At 43.1% G+C, this 25022-nt stretch overlaps 1 protein-coding gene across 2 annotated transcripts in view; it reads left to right on the top strand.

The window, feature by feature from the left end:
- The window catches only part of IQCM (IQ motif containing M), a 1478261-nt gene that overhangs the window by 1032439 nt on the left and 420800 nt on the right, over positions 1 to 25022 (top strand). For both annotated transcript variants that reach the window (XM_069242635.1, XM_069242634.1), the window contains exon 14: positions 23496 to 23630. In XM_069242635.1, coding sequence (XP_069098736.1) covers positions 23496 to 23630 — 135 coding nt within the window. The remainder of the gene's footprint in view (positions 1 to 23495; positions 23631 to 25022) is intronic.

Below are 25022 nucleotides of genomic sequence, written 5' to 3'. Positions count from 1 at the left end.
CTTTGGCTTTGCACAACAGTGTGGGCTACAAGGCCTGACCTCTGACCAATCCATGCAACCAACTCTCCGTGGGCAGCCAACCCAAGCTGTGCATGGTCTTCAGCAATACACATCAGGGGTTGGTCACAGTGCCAGAGTTCCAGCCAGGCCCTCCACCAACACTCCATAGATGGCCACCACTAACAGCCCATGGCCTTTGACTATGTGCAGAGTGGTTTTGCACTGGTTCTGGCTTCTAGCCAGGTCCTGCACTAACACCACCACAGGCTACCAGCCCGGCTGCTCACAACCTATGGTGTGTGTAGCAAGGTTAGCTGCAGTTCCTTATCTTTGGATATCCACTGTGCCAAACCGTCCACAGGCAGTCAACATCTGCTGCGCACAGCCTCAGCCATCTGCAGTGGAGGTGACCACAGGGCCTTGCCTCAGGCCAACTCCTGCACCCCCCTTTCCATAAGCACCCAAGTACAGCCGTGCAAGGCCTATTCCCATGCATAGCAGAGTGCACCCTAATGACCGCAGGCAACCAGCCCCTCTTTGCACAGTCTTCTGCTATGCACAGCGTATGGGTGTTCGTCAAGCACTGCATTATTGCTTCAAATACTTTAGTTTTTTCCTTTTTTTGCAAGATTCGTGAATTCTATGTGTTGGACCTTGCCCTCTCAGCAAGGTCACTACTAAACTTTTTGCCTTCACCCCTCTCTTTTCTGAAAGCATTTTCATTGGCTTTTAAGACTCTGTGCTCCTGCTCCTGCTAACCAGTGCTAAAAGGGTTGTCATCTGTTCTTGGTAAAGGTGGCTTAAACCCAACTGGCACAGTTAATTATTTAATTTAACTACATGTCTCTAGTAAAGTGCTACTACATGTACCCAGGGCCTGTAAATTAAATGCTACTAGTGGGCCTGCAGCCCGTATTGTGCCACCCACTAAAGAAGCCTTTCTAAACATGGCTAAGGGCTGATATTGCAGCCTGTATGCAGTTTTAAATAGCCATTTCAGCCTGGCAAAATAAACTTTATGGCAGATCCAAACCTACCTTTTAAAATCATATAGGTCACGCCTAGGTCACGCCTAGGTTATGCCTTGAACAGCCCATAGGTAAAGGTGAGGCATATTTAAAAAGGTGGACACGTACTATTAAGTCTAACATTTCCTGGCAGTGAAATACTCTCAAGTTTGTTATTCATTATTGCAAGGCCTACCTCTCCCATAGGATAAAATTACATTTAATAAGTGACAACTTTGTGTGGGAGCAGGTAAGAATTTCATATTTGGTGTCTGATAAGTTGCAACTATTTTAAACCCTCTTTAATGAGAAAGCTGGACTTTAAGCCACAATTCTGAAAATGCCACTTTTAGAAAGGTGGCATTTTCTTACCTTAACCATTTGGTGCTTGCAGCCTGTTCCTAGGTCTCATGACTAGGTGTAGTTGGCAGTTGAACTTTGTATATTCCTCCCAGACAGCATCACAAAAGAGGGTCTAGGTGTAGGCAGGATGGGCCATCTCAGGCTGGATTGGGGGAGAGCGGTCAAACTACCACACTTACGCTTCAAAGCACTGCTCCAGCTCACACACAAAGGACTTCACACTAGCCTATTGTGCCCCTAGACCAAATGGGACCCGAGCAGGGGCACAGGAAATTCCACACTACTCTGCAGGGGAAAAACTCCAGAATCTTCTCCCATTTCAAATTGGATACTAGGTATAAAAATGGGCTCCTTCAACCCACACTTCAATCCACTCTAGGACCCAGTATTCTATAGAAGAAGGATGCCTTACTGCCCTGCTGCTTGAAACCTGCTCTACTTGCTGAGAAGGAAGACTGGACCTCCACCCTTCATCCTAGGCTGAAGTGACTCCAGGGGCCAGCTGACTGACCTCCTGTTCTGAGCTACAGAGACACAACAAGCTCTAGAGGCCCCTCTGCAACTGCCAAGCTGACCTGCTGCAACTGGACCTGCCTAGATCTACAATTAGACCTGCCTGAACCCTGCTGGTTTCTGCTGGGGTGAGTCCCTGACCCCAGGATGTACCTCCCATATCCTGGGCCACTGGTTTGAAATCAGCTGAACTCCTCCTTGAAGAAGAGGGAAAATCCAGACATTTTGGGCTGCTTACGTCCACCAATTGGCCAATTTGTGCCAAGCCCTTGCCATCCCTGCCAAATGCCAACACAAAGCTCCTACTTTTCCTCTACAGAGACCACCATCAACAACTAGCAATGCAGGATCTACACTTTGCACTCCAGCTTCACCAATGTGACCGCCAACAATAACCGTCTATGAAGCCCAACAGGATCTTCGTGCTACAGTGATGACCATCAATGATGCCCGACTATGTTCCTGCTCCTTGCAGCCTTCGCCATCAATGGAACTCTTCACAGTGGCCTTTAGAAAGTAACGTTTTCAGTGGGACAAACCTGGTCCCTGTATCCGGCCAGCACTCCTTGAACTTATACGTTTCACCAGTTCTTGCACAACCAGATAATCGTGAGTGACACATTTTGCTTTTAGGCACTATACTTACCTTAAATCTTTGAAATTGTATATTTATAGTTCACATAATTGTATTTTTATCATTTTGGCTCCAACACCTGCTGCACATTATGGAAGGCCATGCTCAGTGGGAGTAGGATGGCAGCAGAGAGTTGGGTGCAACAAATATATTGTTTATGACCTCACAATGTTTATGAGCTTACACTCTTTATACCCATAAATAATAGCACCTAAAAATTTATATATTTAACAATAGCTCATAATCAAACTAATTAATGCTATTACATTCATAATCCCCTGCATCAAAGTGGTAAGGTTAATATGATCCATAATTTAATCTGTAAAATAATTTACAATATTTGTAATTGCATCTGTTCCATTAATGGTGAGGTAATAAACATTGATTTTGCTGTGGAAGTTACAGTTTGCATAGCTGTAGTTATGAATTATGATCCTAACCATAACTTTCAAATTTCAGTGTTCCTTTCAGTTTTTATCTGCAACCATAGCTGCATATTAACTGTTTTTTCAGGTACATTTCTGAGCTTTTTTCTATATCACATCATGCATTTTCGGACAATGCACCTCACTCAGCCATTTACGTGCTTCTGCAGCTGCGCTGCTGTATAATACTATTTGTAATATGGTGGTTCCAATCCCCCTTCTGGCCTGGGGGCATACACCTTCCTAATGGCTACTCTTCTCCTCCCTGGATTAATGATATCAGTAGTGTTTGCAAATCTGCAAAGAAAGATTTATTGAATATCACCAGTAGGGCTGTGAAGTAATACAACAGTTGCAGCAGTACTGTCTTGTTAGACACTGCCACTTGGCTCAACACTGAAAATGGCAATGCATTCCAGAAGGATAAAGACTACCGAATCAACACTGCTGCCTTTCCCCTGTTCAAAGAGGCAGAACTTATGCCGGTTTATAAGCAGTACAGAGATCAATCCAAATTCATTCAACAATTCCATTAGGGAGTTCAGGGTCTTATCGTCACCTCATATAGATTAAGCTTTTAGCTGCGTACAAAGGCATAGCATGCCACTTATCCTTGACCCTAATATCTCATTCCAGTGCCCTCAACCACAGCCAGCATATTAATGGTTCCATGACTAATGCATAAATAGTGGGTGATAAAGGGCACCCTTGTCTAGTGCCCCTTAGAATCGGACAGGGTTCTGCTCTAACCCTTATTGTGGTAACTGTTAATATTGGCTCAGAGTACCGTAGTAGACATTATCTTAAAAACCTTTTTCCACTCCAAAATGTTGAAGCACATCCATTAAAAAAGTAAACTTCCACCCCAATGATTTATCCCCAACGTTTGGAGAGACACAGACGCATCCTCTCAACAGATAAAACATATGGAGCTATTGTCCAAGGGGTGATGACCCATTGCCACACTGACCCACCCACTGCAATGTTCACATACCTTCGGCACTTGAATGTGCTGCCACCCATTGTGCCCCCCTCTGCAACCTCCCTAACCCTTTATGTCCTCCTTACATTCAATCTGCCTCCTGGTCCCCCAAGTTGATGTCCTTGGAAGACCCTAGCCTTTTACCCATTCAGGAGATTTAGTAACCACAAACTCATTGATGATAGACTCTTAGCATTCTGCATTACTTACGTTTGATTTATGGTACATGCAATGTTTGCTTTCCTATTAGGCACTACGCATTGCGGTTCTATCACCTGTATTTTTTCCAGGGACCACCCCTCGCTATATAATGACACTTTTACTGGCACTGTGTTGTTTACATTTCTATAAATAAAAGTTGCAAAAATATAAAAAGCTAACTCAATGTGTCAAAGGCTTTCTCCATTTCTAGAGATGCAACCCACAACTAATCTGTCTGTCCTCTAGCCCAGTCCATTACTCTAAATAACCACCAGAGATTGAAGAAAGTGTTCCTGCCTAGCATAAATCTATTCTGATCAACATGAATAAACATTTGCAGAATTGGTGGAAAACAATTACCAAGCACTTTGCCCAGCACTCTATAGTCAAGTTAAGTAGTGGCAACTGATGATACCCTCAAGGAATCTCTACCCTGTTTCAGAGAACCACAATTAAAGCTTCTCTCATTCAGGATGGCGCCCTGCTACTCCCTCTGGCTGCTTCATAAATCTGAAGCAGCCAAGACACCACCTGTGCAACATTTACTATGTAGAACTTAATGGGAAACCCATCCATTCTGGAATTCCTATCCCTTGCAATCTGTGTTATGGCCACCTTGATTTCTTCTAACATTGATAGTTCTCCTAAGGCAGGTTGTTGTATTGCATTACTGGGGGGCAGCATTAGCCTATCTAAGATTTCATTAGTGTGATCTGGTTTGTGTTCTGCCAGGGAAGCATACATTTTTGTGTAGTAATCTCTAAATTCATTATTACTACTATCCTGTATGTTGATTATAATTCTACTCTGATTACGTATTGTACCTATCAGGGTTTTAGGGCTGTTATGTTGTGTTAATTTATATTGATTTGTAGAGCTCACTATCGCCTAAGAGGGTATCCTGGCCCTGAGTAGGTCTGAGTCAAGCCAAAACTAGGGCCTAGAAGCACTGTTCATAAACAGATCTTGAGCTTCTTGAGGAACTTAAGAAGTCAGGAGGAAGCTCCTATGTGTAGCAACAGGTCGTTGCAGTCTTTAGGGAGTAATGTAAGAGAAGGTTTGATCGCTGGGGCTGTTTTTTTGTATACATGGGAATTGAACAAGTAGGAGTCCGGACAAGTGAAGGTGCCAGGAGGGTTTATGAAAGCAAATGAGAATATTGAGGTATAGGCCAGAGTTATGAGGTACCTTTAAAGTGTGGGTGAGGAGTTTTAGTTGTGTTCATTTGTGTATGTGGGGCCAGTGGAGCTCCTTCAGGCATGGTGTGATGTCAGTGTACCATGGGAAGGTGAGAGTGATTCTGGCTGCTGAGTTCTGAATGATCTGCAGACTTCTGCTGAGGTTTTCAATGATTCCAGCATAGAGGGTGTTCACATAGTCTTGCTTGCTTGTGACAAGGTTGTGGGGCATTTTTCCAGGGGCTCATTTAGAGCCATTTGAAAATCTTCTGCCACATCTTCAGGGTATAAAAACATGAGGTAGTGGCGGCTTGGGTGGTCATGATGAGTTTGCTGTTAATGATAATCTCAAGGTACTTGGCGCAGGGGTGGGTGTTAGTCTTAGCTCTGTCGACTTTGAGGTTGCGTCCCACAGTCAAGTGCTGTTCCTGAAAATCATGGTTTCGGTCTTGTTAGTCTTCAGCTTCAGACAGTTGGTTTTCATCCTGTGGACAATTTTAATCATACATACACTGAACTTGATCGGTGTACTTGGGGTATTGTCCACGAGGAAAAAAGTGATTGCATGGCATTGACATAGGAGAGGACGTTGATGTCATCATTGAGGATGATAATGGCTAGAGTAATTATGCATGCATTTAAGAGAGTAGGGCTCAGGGAGAATCCTTGTGGAACTTGGCATATGAGGTTGGGGATGTCTGAAGTTTACATTGCCGTGCTGACTGACTGGGTCATTCCAGTCAGGAAGGAGCACATTTATAGGAGTGCATGTTCTTGGGTTCCAAAGTCATATAGGTGCTGGATGAGGATGAGTAGGGGACTGTGTCAAACATTGTGGAAAAATCCAATTGAGGGCTGCTGTGTCTCCTCTGTCCAGTCATGCATATGTCATCTGTGGCTGTGATGAGAGATGTTTTCATGCTGTGGCTAGATCTAAAACCAGAATGAGTGGTGTTGTGGATTTGTTGGTCATTGAGGTATTTATGGGGGCATCTGTTGATGATTATCTCTAAGGAATTGGCTGGGAATGATAGCACAGAATTAGTCTATAATTTGAGAGCCTTGAAGAGTCCATGGAAGGTTTCTTCAGCAGTGGGAGGACAGTTGTGTTTCTTCAAGCATCTGGGAAGGTCCCAGAAGAGGTGGATGTGAGCAAGGTTCTGACGGGTTGCAGTCCATTAGCGCGATGGGGCCGAGGTCCTATGGGCCCCCATTGGATGGGCTTTATAGTGGTGGAGGTTTCTTCTAAGGTGATGACAGGTCATGTTGTTAGTATTAGTTCTTTGGATAAGAGCTGGAGATTGTCCAATTCCAAGCATTCAACCTGCCTTGTCTCCCTCACCATGTTACCGAGCTACGTACATCTTATTGTCCAGTTTTCCCAATTTAGTTCACAGGGCTCTATGTTTCAAACCCCGCTTGTATAACAAGTTGCTGGACCTGACCCCCTGTTGGTAATCTCACCTCCAATTCCCTAATATAATCTTCTGCAGTGTGTTATTCCTACGGGAGGCATTTTCTGTACACCATACTCTGTTTTTTTTTACAAAGTTCTTTAAGCATTCCACTCTATCATAATATCTGATGTTGACCCTTCGTTCTCACTAAGGTACTGGCCATTGTTCTCCTCAATGCTGGAGTGAAACACAGGATTGTAAGTACCTCCGTGGTGAGTCTCCACAATGGTATCCCTAGATGAGTTCCTCTCCAAAGGCAAGTCATTTTGAGAGGATTGTGATCAGATAGCGTGCAACCTAAATACCCATTATTATGCACTCCTTTCTCCACTTCTGTAATACAGTAAAATAGATTTATTTTAGTGTGTATGTTGTGTAACCTGGAGTAATACTAGTATTCCAGAGTGTCTTGGTGTGAGAGTCTCCACACCTCTGTAATCTGAATACTGATTGCCCACTGCTACAGACACCGGGACGTTGCTAAAAATTGATCCTCATGGATCTGTCCATCTCTATATCTGGTACGCAAGTAGAGAACCTTCCCCAGATGCAGGCCGCCTGTGCATTGCCCAGTATAGAAGATGTTAGATTATTCAAAAACAGTTACATTAGGGTCATACACTGCAACCAGTGAGAGCTACCCCCTACCTAGCACTCCCATAACTACCACAGACCTGTCCTTCAAATCAATTCAAGGGGAATTCCTGGTGAGTAGCCCTGCAACGAAGGCCAAATATGTGGTTCTCACCACTGCTCCCCGCCATCTTTTCTTGTAATTTTACCAGTTCACGTGCTGTAAAATGCGTATCCCACAAGCAAACAATGGAATATGTCAATGTTTGAGGTATGTATATGCTTTATATCTTTTAATATGGGTGGCCATGCCTCTCACATTCTCTGTCAGGATATTGTTTTGTGTTTGGATGTTTTATCATTTCCCACCATGAAATCTATATGGAAGGAGCAACATCATGGTATGCTCTTTATGTCTCAGTATCCATTCTTCAAATTGTTTGTGGCTGTGGTATTTCTACAGTCTGACTTGGTTCAGTACTATTAAACTTCCCAGTTTCCACACCTAGGTCAGAACAACTACAACTGCCTAACCAAAAATACAGCTTTATGAACTCGTGCAATGAACTTTTCTTGGAGATTGGGAGGAGCCACACCCCAATAGTGTCCTACTCATTCGTCCCTTCAGTGATCAGATCCCCAGTTCAACATTGAGGACCCTTCTTCCAGATCATGGTGCATTAGTGTATTTCTTTATTTACCCTCTTTCACTAAGGTAGTACATTCAGTTGACACCTGTAGCAATATAAAAAGGATATAATATCACATTATCATATAATGAGATCTGCCATCATTGGGATATTGTCTGGACCAACTCTCAGTTCCCACTCAACATATTCTAGTATATCATTTCACCCTTTCTGGTGATCCCTATTCTGATCCCTGAATTATTATGTCTAGGTTGCTGCACTGTTCCACCTCCGCAATAGCCATCCCTCTTTCGCTCACTGTTACCTCATGGGTTTGGCTCTTTAACCTCTGGTGAATCAGTATGGCATAGTTCTCCATGCTATACTGGGGCAATGTCTGAGTTTGAGAAGGCAGCTCTCACTATCTGCTTACTGCACAGTCTGCAGTGACTTCTTCTACAACAGCATAATAGGCAGAGTAATAAATGTTCCAGTGTTCCCCTGGCAGGCAGCAGGAAGTTCCAGGCAACAGACAGGAAAGCTTATTTTACCTAATTTTTAGTGGTTTTAGTGTAGTTGTGAATTGGCAGTGTGCCAAAGAGGGGTAAACCTTCCTAAACTACTCTATTGAAAGCCTCTTTTTAAAAAATATCTTTATTAGCATTTACAACATGTCAGTAATTACATTCCACATTCTGTTTTTCAACATATACCGGCAAAGAAACAGGGATAAGAAACCCATTGCATATATTTGTTTTCTAATGTTCTTTTATGCCTCATATGACTGAATCACCAGCCCATTTAGTAGCCGCTTTTTCCTAAGATAGAGGGATCACCAATTTGAGTGTATGTAGCCTTTTGAACTAGTGTATTCCGATCACATATGATTTTGCTTATGGTTTCCCATCTAGACGAGAGCATCTTATAGTTCTATGGGCTCCGTGTAGTACTACTGATAAAGGTGCTATCGAGAGAAAAGATCAATGATTAATAAACTATTTGATACAAATAGAACAGAGAAACAAAAAGTCTCTGGGGGCTAAACCCTAAGTGATCTAACACTGGGAGCTAAGGGGGGGGGGAATCTTCAACAGGTCTTAATCTACAAAATATGCCTAGTTATTTAAGATGCTCACTCGGTGGATCTACAGAAGTGGGAGAGGCTGTGCAACCAACCCAACAAACTACAGTTTTCTGGATGGGTCAGTGCATTTTGTACAGGTCTGCACATAGGATTGGGCGGAATTGCTTAGATGACCCTAACCTTGGTCATGTGTAGTGTCTTTTTCTACGTCATCTGGCCCAGCACTTTCTCCTTCACTCTCCACCTTGTTGTCCACTGAAATGCTCTGTTCCTCATCTGCTGCATTGTCCAGATTTACCCAGCTCTCCAGTGCCCCGTAGTCCTGCCATAGGCAGTCTAGAGCATCTTCCCTGCGAAGTACACTGTCCTCAGCCCTTGCGCATGTGGTCACATGTTCTGTCCATGCCTCCACCAAAGGTCCCGTCTTAAACTTCAACATCAGTGTAATTCAGCACCTAGCCAATGCTAGGGCCCAATCCAGAAAGCTGGTGCCAACTTTGCGTGGTCAGGAAAAGTTCCCCAAGAGACAAGCATCTAGTGTGTGGGGTAATGTGCGTCTGAGTGCCACATGAAGGCAACCCAGCACACCAGTGCAATAGGTCTGATGTACCGGGCATGCCCAAATCATATGACTAAAGTCAGCATCCGGTGTCTGGCATCTTGGACACACCTGAGCTCCTGCACCATTTATCACCTGCAACTGGTGTGGGGAAAAGTAGGCATATGCAGGAAATTAAATTGGGCGTACGTTAGCCTTGTATTGCAAGACACTTTCTTTGAGTATGCAAGCATCTTGTCCCATTCTCTACCAGGTAGTGTATGACCCATGACACACTTCCACTTGGCCTTTAGGGTCTCCAGTGATCTCTGTCCCATGTCACTCAAAGCCCTGTATAATCAAGTCACCAAGTGTTGTATCAAGCCCAGGAGGAGCAAAAGCTGAAGTACTGAGTGTTGTGGGGGTTCTTCCCTTCCCATGTCCCATACCTCAGCATATGACCTCACCAGCACTTCATATGTCAAGAATTGACCACCAGGTTGGGTAGCTGTGAAGCAACGGACCAATGTCCCATATGATAATAATTTAGCCAACAAAAGCCTCTGATATGGAGCCAGTCCCTGGAGATCCAGAGCGCTAATGCAGTTTTTATCCAACCATCTCACCACCAACTGCAGCTGAGCTGCTGGATAGTATAATTCGAAGTCTAGAACACCAAGTCCACCCCATGCAGGTAGATGCCACAAGACGTCCAGAGTTACCTCATGTTGGCCCCCATCCCACACCAACTCCAGGAGAAGAGCATCCAACTGTCTGAACCAAGCCCCCGGGGACATCACTAGAATGTTGGCAAAGAGATACAGTAGCCTCTGCAGCATCACTATTTTAGAAAACGATACCCGAGTCATAAGAGGTAAGTGCAAGGATCTCCAAAAGGCCACAGAGGGAGTGCATCACCATACCTAGATTTTCCTCATTCATATCATCTAGCATAAGATTTACCTATATTTTAGAATATTTAAAAGTCACTGGGGACCAATTGCGACCCAGCGGGAATGCTAGCGGTGAAGGAGTGCTGTGATTACAGGGGAACAGAAATATTTTGGTTCTACTGACTTTCAGTCCCGTTAGCTTCCTGAATTCAAGTCACTGGACTGCCGCCCGGGCCCCTGTTGTGCCACCAGAAAGCTACAGAAGGATGTTGTCTGCATTGAGAGAAATAATAAGCTCATATCCATTAAAAAGCATACCTTCTCCCCTCCCCTCCTGTCTAAGTACTTCTGCCAGCCGCTCAATGGCCAGAGCAAATAGAAAGGGAGATAATGGGCAGCCTTGTCTAATACCTCAGGACACATTGCATGTAGCTGAAATAGTGACCCCAGTCTTAACTCTCGCAGTCAGCCTCATATACAGCAGAGTAATCCTCTTGATCTGTGCCTTGCCCATACCCAATTGACACATAACCTTTATTAGGTAATCCCAGAGTGACGAATCAAAGGCCTTTTCAAAGTCTACAGACATAAGTATTGCCTCTGGGAGCTTCTGGACTTTCGGGTAGTAGAGGATATAGTATAGCCTCCTAAGGTTAAGGGATGTGTTTCAGCATGGGATGAAGCCATTCTGGTCTTCAAGAATCAGAAGTTGAATATAGAGAAGTAACGTAGTTGCTAGGGCTTTACTCAGAATTTTGCAATCCATGTTAGCCATTGAAAGTGGGCAGAACGTAGTGACAGCTGCCCCTGGGAGTTTAGTCTTGGGAAGGGGTGTAACATTTGAGCTATATGTAATGTCTGGTAAACAGCCCTCTCTTTATGATGCATCATAGAGCATCTCTAGCTTAGGGGCCTTCTGATTTACGTAGGTGATAAAGAACTCAGCTGGGAACACCCAGCTACCAGGCCAACACACCCATTTCAATTATACTCATCAATCTGAGATAGCCCCCAAAATCAAGTAGAGTCACTTAGTGCAACCAACTAAATCCCTCCAGTAGGACACGACAAACATATGGTGACAGCATGAGGTTTATGGTGGCCCCACCCTCAGCCTTGCGTGTTAAGTCCAACCAATTGACCCCCAGTCTTAGCACGTTAACCAGGCAGGGACAAGCCACTATCTTAGGCCCAGCCTTCAACACTCCTCTGGTAGGCCTGCAAACTAGAGTTTCACTAAGACTGCAGGTCGGCTAGTACGTGAGAAGAGAACCAGGAACAAACTTTTTAAGGTTTCGGGGTCTGCAATGTGAGATTCTTTATGTGCCCACCAGGGGCCTCACTCTCCAAAGCCCTCTGCTTCAATTGCCCCTACACTACCTCCCAAGATCTCGCTCAGCCCCTTCGGTCATGCCGTGGCACAGCTGGCCTACACATACTCACACATACTCACCAGTACTGATGCTGCTCCACAGAGGTACTGACACAGGTTAGAGGTGCTGCAGAAGCATGCCATGCAGGCTGCCTTTGCCTATCCTCCATCTTGGGCGACTCCTCATCTCAGGGCAACCCACAGGATCAGGTACAGCAAGCCAAGGCTGCACCTCTGATTGCAGTGCCCCACACATTCCGCTGTCGGTCTCTGACCTGAGCATCGCCCAGGGGAGACCGTTCCATCCCCCACACTGTGACAGGGAGGATAAGCAATAACGGGGCTTCACTGCATTCAGGCTCAGTGGCCTAGGCCTTGACCCTCCTCTGACCTCGCTTCCATTGGTGGTTTCTTCCTTCCAAGTGGCTCTGCACTGGTCGGTGCCAAGTCAGTTCCCGGGGCTCCGTGGGTCTGATTTAGTCCAGGGGTTATAATGTACCACAGTCAGTGCGCCGTAGGCACCACTGACCCCAGACGGGAACCACTGTCTCCGTGAAGCAGACACAATGGCAGATGCCATGCAGGCGAGGGGACAGGATCCTCACCAGTATCCTCCTTCTTGCTTTTGGGCTGCCAAAGACTTGTTCCGCAGGCAGTCCAAGTGAGCGATGTCTCTGAGGGGGCATTCCTAGAGTCGGATGAGCCCCCAGTGTAAGAGATTATGCATGATAAGTACATGGGCCGAAGCAGAGCGGTGGAATTGAGCAGTGGAATTGGGTGGTTAGCCACATCCCCCAGATGAAAACGTATTTATTTGAGAGTGATAGTGATTGCTATTGATTTCCAAATTTCCACAGTGTTCCCAACCTGACTATTATATATGCTTTAACTGAAACTAGGGGGTCCATATGTTTTAAACATATGTGTGCGTTGAGACTGCCTGTCTGTGCAGAAGTATGAAAAATGGGTGAATGGACCTTGGTTAAGCTATGCATCTCTTAATGTTTCGGTAGTTAAATCCAGAACAAAATATCATACATTTTTAGCCTCACAGTATTAAGACAGATAGCTCATTAAAACAGGTAGCTCATATCTGATTACAGAGGTAGGTGTTTCACACAAAATACAATTTACAATGTTGTTGTTGATTTAATTTACCAAACACTTGATCCAAAACTAATAGTGTAGTACCATATTTAGTCAAGAGGTGTGAGTCAATGAAAAAGGTGAGAGAGATATTACAATGCAGCGGCCATTTGCCTGACTAGAAACAACTGTGGGGTTAGCATCTGCCCTCACACTGTTCAATAACTGTGCCTCCTTCTTTAGGAAAGGCTTATCACTGATTAAAGAATCACTGAATACGATTTTGACATGGGTCAATAACAGTTTAGTACCCATGATGAATGTGATATGTGATGTGGCAAAACTATACTATAAAGTACACATTGCCCTGACAATAACATCACTGTAATTATCTTAAACATCTGGGGCTAGATGTACCAAAGGGTTTTACCCATTCTGTGTCTATGGGAAAATGTGTTCGTACATATGGCCCCTGGACTCTACTTGGTGTATGGGGTGAAGTGTTCTCTAGTCAATAATCTTGCCAAACTTAATTCTACAATGTTTTAAGGAGAGTGCACCAGCACTTTAGGACTGATTCGCAGTGGTAAAGTGTGCAGAGTCCTAAGGCCAGAAAAATGAAGTCAGCAAAAACTGACTGTCTGAAAGCAAAAACAGCTAACAGATATGGTACTACCACTAGTACTGGTGGGTAAGTGTAAATAATATCAAGCTTTGGACCATTTAGCGTGAAGTTCAGAATTAGTATTGTCACAGTAAATACTGTCAATGTAAAGTGTATGTAAAAATAAGTAAAGCCAGTAAATGTTTCAGACATTAAAAGACTATGCGCCTGATTTAGCTCTTGGTAGTCACCCTGCCAAGCCTTATCATCAGCGGACCCGAGAAGACCATCAAGTTGACTGTGTTCCACCCGCCATATTTAACTGTTACAGCTCTGCAAGCGGTGGACTGGCGGCATTTCGCTGATGGAGGGAGGACATAGCGGGACCCAATGGACAGAAGACAACAAAATGGCTGTGTAATAGAGATAAGTTACACACACTGTACCTTTGCCATATGTGTCCCCCCTGTACTACACATGACAGAAGACACCACATACACACCTGTATCCATTGCCATTCCACCACAATACACCACACCACAACACGTACATGCCTCAAACAAACATTGACAGACATCCATGACCCAACATACTTTCACCACTGACACTGCACCCACACACAACCATGACAACCAACACAACTACACACTCATATACACAAATACTCTCACACATAAACACAATTACACACATCATGAAAATGACAACCACAAACCTGAATGTTTCACCCAGAAAAATGACACACAACACAACATAGACAACAAAGTCACAGCCATCTGAAGGTGGCACACATACTGACACAAGCAGAGCACCCACTCCAGCTCCCTCCCCCTCACCAGCCAATCGCATTTCATACACATATATACATATTGACTCACACACACAACTCACAGTAAAACATGACAGGTACAGGTTCCCTTGCAATGTGTACACATGGACACAGTTGACAGGTGTGAATGTACTGTCATTGTGGTGCCAACATTCATTTGACAATGAATACTGACACCATAATGACAGTTGTGTATATGTGCAATATGTGTTGTGTACCAGTGTGTCCCCATCCATGTCTGACCCACTTGTGTCCCCAACATATGCAAGTCACAGTAACTTAAAAAAAGTACTGTCACATGTAAATGTTTGCAGTGGTCCCGACCTCCTGTGCAGTGCCCCCCAACGTACCCTGGCAATGCGGCATTCCTATCTTCGAATCTAGCAATGGGGATGGGTAGTGTTTTCTCCGTGGGTACGTGGCAGCTGTGACAACAGGTGTTGTCCAGTGATTTCCAAATGAAGACAGAGGTTGAATGGGGAAAAAGGGTGAGTTTTTACCCCTTTTACCCTAATCCGCCAACTCAGAAGTGAAGGTCGGACCACTACTTTTTTCTTGCCGGTAAGGCACATCCAAATCTGCATGACGGGAAGGGAGGCTGGTGTCCCGCCAGCATCCCCTTTTCCATCTCCCTTTGTCAACGCGAGTGGTATTTCTTGGCGGACACAGAGGTTCAAATGCAGGCATTTATCTATCTGACCAAATCTATACGATCCAAATACGGTGGGCGGACCGTCACATCAGCGGAGGTGTTTCCAGTTGAAAAGTCGACTGCAGGACGGTTATCGCCAAGATCTACATCAGGCCCTAAGTTGGAAACTGTTTAATTAAAAAAAATATCATTAAACTGTATAAATAATCCTAACCTCAGAAGGAGCCTGTTACATTTATATGCGGTGAACAGTGCAAATGGAAGCTGAACTAAAACGGTGACTGTGTTTCTTTTAAATAAGAAAGCATGAAAATAGGTATATGCATTCAAAAATCATGTGAGACTGAAGTCAAGGTATCTTCCCCCTATCTGAGTAAAGAAGTCATATTAGTAAGTACATAAAGGCCTCTTAACAAAAGCATTTTTGAGCACTGGAAATAGTATTCTATTGGTACTACTTCCAATATTCATTAATGCTATTCACAAATCTCACAGCCAGAGATCGCCACCTCTATCTATCCTCTCTCATCTGCAGAGATCTCCATCAAAAGTGTGGAGATGTGGGAAGCGCAAGGGTCAATGTCTGGAAATTGGGCAATATTTACACCTAAATGGATAGGGTTTAGGGAAATTTAAAGGAAGTGTTTAGGGAATAACATGCAAATACTAAAACACACCTACAAAACAGTAAGACAACTGCTATTGACAAAATATTACTGACAAAATAGGCTCAAATCTACTCCAGCCAAGCCTTGGAGTAAGTCAACCACCCCTCATGGCAATTGCTGGTACTACATTCCTATGATGGTGCAATCAAACCTGTCAACAGTGTCCATTTGTGCGCATTGCAAGGGGACCTGGACTTGTAAGGCTGTGCTACCTTTTGTGCATGTGAGTTAGCACGTGTCTGTGTGTGTGCGACTGGATTGGCTGGTTGAGTTGGAGGGAACTGGAGTGAGTGATGTGGTTTTGTCTGTATTTGAGTCACTTGCATGTGGGATTGATGATGTTGTGTATGTTGTGTTGTCACATGACACATTCAAATGACTGTTGTTATTGTGTGGCGGACATTGCTGTGATGTGTGTAGTTGTGCCTTTGTGTGAGTATGTATTTGTGTAGCTGAGTGTGTAGTTGTGTTGATTCTTGTAGTTCTGGCGTGTGCGGGTGCAGTGTCAATAGTGTGTGTATGTTGTGTTATGGATGTCTGGCAATGTGTGTTTGTGGCATGTACGGTTGTGTGGTGTGGCAGTGGATAATGATGTGTGTATGGCATGTTGTGCCATGATTGTGCAAGGGGACACACGGCTAAGGTACAATATATCCCTCCTGTATTCCATGGCCACTGCCATTGTATGATGTCCACTGGGTCCAGTGATGGGCTCCCTCTGTCAGCAATCTACCGGTAAGACACAGCCTGCACAGCTGAAACATCTAAATATGACTGGCAGGAACCTGTCTGCCTGACAGCTGGGAAGGGCACTCCGTCGTGGCAGTCTGCTGCTGAGCCGCAATACATCTAAATACGGCGGGTGGAACACCGCCACCTTGAAGGTCTTTTAAGGGCCGCCTCTGACGCTGCTTGGCAGTAACACCGTCAAGATCTAAATCACTTGTGAGAGAACAGAAGAGGTCTGAACCTGCTTTCCGTGCCCTGTGTGGTCACGGACTAAGGAAGTAAAATCAGGTATTCCGGTAAAACCTTTGGCCTGGATGACCTGCGTGGGCCATCTGCTCCATCACATTCAGCCTGTAATTGTGCCAAGGTCCCAGTCAACTGCTAACAGTGACTTCAGATTTGTGCTTTAATTTTTCTTGCTGCTTATTGCCCAAAAATGATTGAAAATATATATATATATGTATGTGAAACTGGGTGTGAAATTTGTATTCTACTGTTTTTTCCTTTTAATTGTGTTGGTGCTAATAAACCCTTTACACATATTTAGGTTAATCCTGTCTGCTCAGTGCCATAGCTACCAGGGTTGACCCAATGTTTATTTCTTGAACTTGTGTGTTAGACCTGATAAGAGTATTGATGTATATTTGGAAAGGACACATATCCTCCCCAGCTAATAAACCATTTTCTTACAAAACGTAAATAACAGTTTTTTTTAAGATACAGGTAATATAAATCCCATTTTCCTAAGAGGTTTCAAACACATGCAACACACCTGCTACTGCAAGGGGAGCCCCACAAATCAACAGGTGAAATTTAGTACATCAACCAGTCACACACAGCCTATCAACATAAGAAGGCAAGTCACACTCCAAAAATGCATTTCCCTGTGTTACTAAATATCTTTGTTATTTTTCCCTTCATTTTGAGGAACTATTATTGTGGCAGCACAGAGGTGACAGAGGGAGAGAGAGAGGACTCACTTACATGTATGTTACTAAGTGGGTTTATTAGGTGCAGTATAAATATATTTACCTGCAATGTTTCTTACTAAGTGTACTGTGTTGCTAGGAAGATATGTGTGTGTGATATCTGCCCATCTGTGAACAGGAGGGGAGTGTCAGAGGTGCACGAGGGATGATACAAGACCTAGTAGGGAGAACCAGTTATTATCCGGCATTTGTTGGTGTTCCCTGGAACAGGCAGGATGTGGGCTGTATGATGTGTTTGGAGTGTTAATGTGTGTTTTTCCTTTGTGACTTGAGTCATGTGTGTGGTGTTTTTCTATTCCCTTCTATTCTGAGTTCGCCACCCCAGTGGTGTAGATCTCCATTTCGCAGATGTTTACTACAAATACGACTGCAAATGTATCCCACGGTCGTAACTTCAATGGTCGGAGAATTGACTTCTTCGTATAAGGGGGAGAATGTTCGTACACCTTACTATGAGGTGAAGATGTCCACCTCGAAGTGGTAAATACTATCCGAACAGAGGTATCTGCACACACAGAAATCTACATATGTGCATGTAGATTTCCCTATGGGAATCAGGCCCATGGTCTGGAACACTGACCATCTATAAACATATAATAATATGTGTGAGAACGTATAGCCATTAAATGCCAGTAAATGTAGTACGCTCTAGACTCATAAAATGCAGGTTTTTTTTTTTTTACTAAACCTGGTATCACTTTAGCAGGCTATAGCAAAACATTATAATTATTTTAAACTGAAATTATCCAAACTACACGGCAATCTAGCATATTGTCCTGCTCTTAAACAAGAATAATGAACGGGACGCCACAACCTATTAGTTTGATTGATACTTCAGCCAAGCGTTTTGGCAGGCCCTTGATGTATCACCTAGAGAACTGGGTCACAGGCAAGGATCTCCTAATCCTTTTTTGAGCAGCTTTCAAAAAAGTTTATCTTTTACTGGAACACTCTCACCTTAAAATACCTATGTAAAACTGTTTTCACTGTATTTTTGTCAGAATTCTTACATTTTACATTATCTTTGGTTTTGGGGTTGCTATTTGGATAGGTTTACTGTGATGTTTATCAACAACATTTTGTCAACTGTGATGCATATAAAAACATAATTTATTCACTGATGAAGATGGACATACTTTATTATCGGGCAGAGGGAACGTGATGCTGATCTGTGGATGGATTTGTTTCCCTTTTAATATCACACTGCTAGAAAATAAAGCAATTCTTATACCTGCTACAAGACCAATGCATATTCAAGGAATCAATTAAATTCGGTTTGTTTTTTCTGGTATCTTTTGAGCCTTCTGTTCTAGTTTGAGGCTGCTAATGTTTTAGAGCCCCCCAGTTACCCCGTTGCTTTTCTCTCCTGTAAATTAAACATCTACCTAACTAAAATCTACTTTACTGCAACGTATTATGAAAGCTAAAGGCCGTAGGCAGGATCTGAACTTGTCTGCATTTGCGTAGAATTTTGGATGAAAGTGCTAATTTTCACCATTGTGGCAGCATCCAATGATTGTGAAGCCACGAACGGTCGAAATTTTCTGACAACGAGCAATCAGCTGATCACATTTTTGCAGAAGATGCAAAGCATATTAAGCAGCAAACCAAATAATCAGGTGTGTTCAGTGACTCCGAAATCAGTCATGTCTCAAAACTAAACTTTACAGTCATATGACCCATCTAGAAAAATATCAATTGACCTCTATAGAAAAACCACACCTAGGAAAATGCAGGCAACGTCACCTTCAAATCACTTACAGCATCATTATAACTGCAGATAGAAAAGGGAAGGGGCCCTTAAACTAGTTGATAAATCTGGCTAATTAAAAGTGCAATTGATTTCAAATCGAGAATAGTGCAGCTACTCAACAATTAATTTTGATAAGCAGCAACAGGACTTAGGAAGTTCAATAATTGTCTTTTTTAGACTATTTTAATTAGATAAAATATTGATACATATATATTTCGATTTAATAAAAAAAGAAATCCTCTAAAATGTGTTCTTTTAAACAACAATAATGATAAAGCTAAATGAATGTATTATTCGAACCAAAATGTAAAATTGAGCCTCAAATTAGACATATTTTTATTGGAATTCATAACATTAAGAAGTGACATTTTCAACTGTTGGGATTCACATACATTGGGATTATCATGGGATCCTATGAGATGGGATCCATTCAAAGCAGACTCAACAGTGACATATCCAGACCAGAAACTTGGCTGAACGTTATCATAATGCGGTTTTTTTATCTGATACAACTCTTGGTAAACCAGGAGCGAAACCAATACACCTATTTGGACAATGGATTTTTTCAATAATACTTAAACTCAAATTGCCTCCAATAATTTGGGAGAAACAAGACATGCCGGCAGTTCCATAAAATACCACTGTATCACCATCTTAGGAGGAACCATTTGACAGGTTAAGTAGGATGTTTCCCCTGACTTCCAAGACATATAACATACCTTTTGCTCCACCCCACCTTTTCCATCCCATTCCTGTCCCTCTTGCTCTAGGACCACAGAGACTATTTATGCATTGTTCTGGTTACATGTTTCTGCGGGCTTTCCCCTTTTCTGATGTCCTTCTCTGGGACACTCAAGTGAGGCTGCTAAGGGAGAGCACCTTAGGCAGGTCCAGGTCACACAGACAGGTGACAAAGGACAGTCAAGGGAGCAGCAGTTGGGCAGCTAATGAGGTGATGGGAATCGAAGCAAGATCATTAGACATGAGCAATTGCAACACTTAAGTTAAAGCATGTTTTGTTTTCTTCTAGAGTTCCACTTTGAGAAGGCAAAATATTTTATGTTTACAACTGAGAATGCTGATCTAGATGATTTGTAGACAGGGGATAATGTCCACCAGATGAATATGTAATTAATTTGCTTAATTAAAGGAAAGAAACATTCAACCCATGACTGAAAACATTAAGGGGCATATTTATACTCTGTTTGCACCGAATTAGTGTCATTTTTTTTTACTCTAATTCGGTGCAAAACTAACTCCATATTTATACTTTGGTGCTAGACCCCTCTAGCACCAAATTTATGGAGTTAAAGTCATTTTTTGAAAGTGGAGACCTACTTTGCCTTAATGAGATGCAAGGTAGGCGTTCCCGTGCAAAAAATGACTCTATGGCCTTAACGCCATATTTAGGGGCATATTTATACTCTGCGGCATATTTATACTCTGTTTGCACCGAATTAGTGTCATTTATTTTTTTACTCTAATTCGGTGCAAAACTAACTCCATATTTATACTTTGGTGCTAGACTCATCTAGCACCAAGGCCCTGATTTAAACTTTTTTTGCACCGCATGAATGTCATTTTATGATGCAAAAGTGGCGCAAACTTACAAAATATTGGCCCTTATTTATACTTTTTGCTGCAAAACTGCACTAACTCAGTTTTACACCAAAATGTTTAGCACAGGCTTGCACCATTTCTGTGCACCAGCCGGGCACCATATTTATGGAATGGTGCAAGCCGGTGCAAAGGGTAGGCTAGAGTTTTAAAAAATGACTTTAGTCGGGTGGGGCTGGCAGTATAGAAGAAGAGGGTTTAGCACCAAAAAATGGCTTTAGGCAGGTTAGAGTAAAAAAAAAATGACTCAACCAGATTAGCGTCATTTTATGGTGCTAAACCTACCATGCCACATGACTCCTGCCTTAGAAAAGGCAGGAGTCATGCCCACCACCCCTGTGGCCAGCACAGAGGACAGGGGTCCCCTGGGCATGGCCATTGCACCATGTGCCATGTATGGGGGCCCATTTCAGGGCCCCCTATGGCACTTTCAAAAATAAAATGCACTTACCTGTACTTACCTGGGATGGGGTCCCCCATCCTCGCAGTCCCTCTAGTGTGGGGGGGGGGTGCCCCTAGGGCCTAGGGAGGGCCCCTCTGGGCTTATTCAATGGTGTTCCACCATGGAAATAGGGCCACAGGTCCCCTAACGCCTGCCCTGACCCTGGTCTTAAAAAATGGGGCAAAGCAAGCTTTGCCCCATTTTTTGACCCCTCCTCCCTCCCTTGCACCATTTTTACATGGGAGTGTAAATATGGTGTTAAGGCCATAGAGTCATTTTTTTGCACGGGAACGCCTACCTTGCATCTCATTAAGGCAAGGTAGGTTTCCACTTCCAAAAAATGACTTTAACTCCATAAATTTGGTGCTAGACGGGTCTAGCACCAAAGTATAAATATGGAGTTAGTTTTGCACTGAATTAGAGTTAAAAAAAAATTACGCTAATTCAGTGCAAACAGAGTATAAATATGCCCCTTAGCGTAAAACAATGACTCTAATCTGGTCAGAATCATTTATTTTGACTCAAAACTGCCTAACGTCATTTTTTTTTTAAGCTAGCCTACCCTTTGCACCGGCTTGCACCATTCCATAAATATGGTGCCCAGCTGGTGCTAAAAAATGGTGCAAGCCGGTGCAAAACTTTTTGGGGCAAAACTGCCTTTGTGCAGTTTTGCACCAAAAAGTATAAATAAGGCCCTAACTGCGCTCATACGTATTTGTGTTTCAGTTACTGTTGTTCACTTACTAAGGAACACTTACTTTGCTGGTGTACAGTTAAAAAAATAGTGAGGTAAATAGTTGCTATAGCAACATAAAGCTGATTAGGACAAGAATTGGCAAATTACAATTCAGGAATTGCCATGTATTTTGCAGAATACCAATATTAAAAATTAGTGCTTAGAGGTCCAAAGCAGCAGACTCGCGCTTTCTAGCAATCATTCTCTAATTTTCCACAAGGTTTCCAAATGTTGCCTCGAATGTAAAGCTTTGGGGTAACGTCAGCGATTTTTTTGTAGATTTATTTGGGATTTGTATTGTAGCTAAATTATAATCCTTGGAATCAGGGAACCTAGTTTTCACCACAGCTTTTCCACTTCATCACAATATGTGATCCTGAGCAAAACAGTTTCTGCAACTGATGCTTAATTGCCTTACCAGACAACATTTTTTGAAAGTTCAGTTTTTAGCTTGTGCTATACAAGAAAATGTAATAATTTATATTGAAATGGAAATTTCCTATTCCTGACAATAAATTCAGTTCTAGGATTGAGATATACCATGAGGCGATTTGAACTGTGGCATTGCACTAAGAATGGTTATTTGGGCTTGATCATCTATGTGCAGTATAATATATATTCCCTTTTACTACTTTGATGCAGCTTAAAAGAATACCCATTTTGGAAGGCCACGCTGTCACCTTGGAGCATCATGCATAGCAAATGTACTTTGCATCAATACTGATGAAAGTCCCTGGCACCACACTTCCTTTACCTAGCTCCATGTCACCCCTTGCACTATTTTCATACTCTTCTCCACACAGACTCTGGGCCTAATTACAAGTGTGGCATTCTTTGGACCGCCACACTCGTGGTGGCTGTTGGACTGCCACGGTTGTGGCAGTCTGACCGCCACATTGCGAGGTTGGCGGGCAGCCGCGCCAACTTACTGCTGCCTCCGCCGGGATCAGAGATCCCAACGGGCTGATGGCAGTGTAGGTTGGAATCAGCCAGGACGGGACTGAACTCAGCACCGCCCTGCTGAATACAACCTGGTTCTCCGCCAGCCTTGTTGTGCGGTTTCACCGCCATGAAAAGGCTGGTGGAGAACAGGTGCAGGGCACCACAGAAGGACCCCTGCACTGCCCATGCCAAGTCATGAGCAGTGCAGGGGTCCCCCTGTCAAGCACCCTCACAATGCTGCTGTGAAGACAGTGCGCATTATGAGGATGCTGGTGCCCCCTGCAGGTGGCAGCATTGCCACTGGCTCAAATGGAAAGTCTTAATGGTATCGGCGGGGAGGTAGCCAGCACCGGTATTACTTCCCCGCCAGGAAGTTGGTGGGCGGGTGTTCCCATCTGCCAAACTCATAATTGGCCCCTCTATTATTTGTCCCTCCTTTTTACAATCTTGTTGTTCCCTATATTACAAAGCAACACCTGTATTGCTTTCTAAAAATATGCTGTTGGAGTATGAAACCGAGTCTTTGGCAAGATGCAATTGTGGAATAGGCTTGTTAAATTAATTCAAACTAATGTATATGTATGCTTATTCCTTTTTAGTGTATGAAAATATGTTTTCCAAGAGGGAATTCTGGAAAGAAATGGATAAAAGCGAGTTGTCTGGATTTTTCAGGGACTGTGGCCATTTTCCAACTCGACAACATATTGATAATGCAACTATTCTGTTCAATCAAAGTAAGCCTGCAACTTCTCTACATGATACAGGACATTAAATTGTGGTGGCAACACGGTAATTGAACAAAGGCCATTGTAATTGCAAATGAAATGATATAGTAGCATCCTTTGGCATAAGCAGTTTTGTTTTTGTAATTTGTTGAAAATACAAAACACGCAAAGTACAGCCAGTAACATATACTATTGGTGGACTGCAGTTGTATCACATGTCACTGTCAAAAATGCAGAATAGACGATTCATATTTGACTATGGGAAGTAGTACTGCAGTTGGAGGAGAGGAATTACTTGAAAATGGGGAATATTTACTTTTAAATATGTGTGAAGGGAAATTGAAGGAGGAGTTTAAGGAAGAATGTGCAAATACTAGTTTACTCCCACAAAAGAGTAAGATAGTTGTTATTTACGGCTGTATAACATTACAACGAATGTTATTGCCACGCATGCCATTACCACGTGTCCTTTACCATGCAATGCCTCTACCATGCATTGCATTTACCACGCAACTCTTTACAGAGCTTATGCCTTTACTGTGCATAGCCTTTACCACACATGCCTTTCCAATGAAACTGAAAAAATGCCCTTACCATCAAAATACCCTTACCCATCCTAAACTCTAAAAATACTCTTACCACCCAAATGCTGTTACCCACCATAGACCTTAAAAATGCCCTTACCACCCAAATATCCTTACCCACCCTAAAACCTGTATAACCCTTACCACCCAAATGTACTTACCCGCCCCTAAACCCTTAAGACACCCTTACCACCCAAATACCCTTACAGACCATAAGCCCTAAAAATACCCTAACCACCCAAATGCATGCCCTAACCCACCCTTAACCCTTAAAATACATTTACAACTCAAAAGCCCTTGCCCACCCTAAACCATAAAAATACCCTTGACATTCAAATATCACTGAGCTATCCCTCTGGCTATATTATGCACTTTCATTATTTCTTCTTACATTGAAGTTAGAATATCTAATCTGACCCCACACTCCCACATATCCGAATGTCTAGGCAATCTTACCACAATGTGTGTGGCATTGGAGGTAGAATCGTAGAATATTAAGTATGCCCCCTTCCATTGATGTAATTTTAGACATGCTTTTGGGCTTTGATTTGTAAATATAAATCACTGTTAATATGTTTGTTGTCCCTACTGTTTGTGGTGGTGGAATTAGAATAGCTCATTGGAAGAACTATGTATACACTTTCCTTAAGATTAATACCACTGGATTTATAAATCCCTTGCCAGAATAATTTGATTTTACACAATGTTTGAAGCTGAAAGAATCTGCTGTGACCTGAAGAGTTTGAGATAACAGGAAAATGCTAAACAAACCCGTAAATCCTTGCCAGCTCAGGAAAGAATAGCAATTAATAACAAA

Source organism: Pleurodeles waltl, chromosome 1_2 (genome assembly GCF_031143425.1).
Source record: "Pleurodeles waltl isolate 20211129_DDA chromosome 1_2, aPleWal1.hap1.20221129, whole genome shotgun sequence".
In the NCBI taxonomy this organism is placed as follows: domain Eukaryota; kingdom Metazoa; phylum Chordata; class Amphibia; order Caudata; family Salamandridae; genus Pleurodeles; species Pleurodeles waltl.
This window is presented reverse-complemented; position numbering and strand designations above follow the sequence as displayed.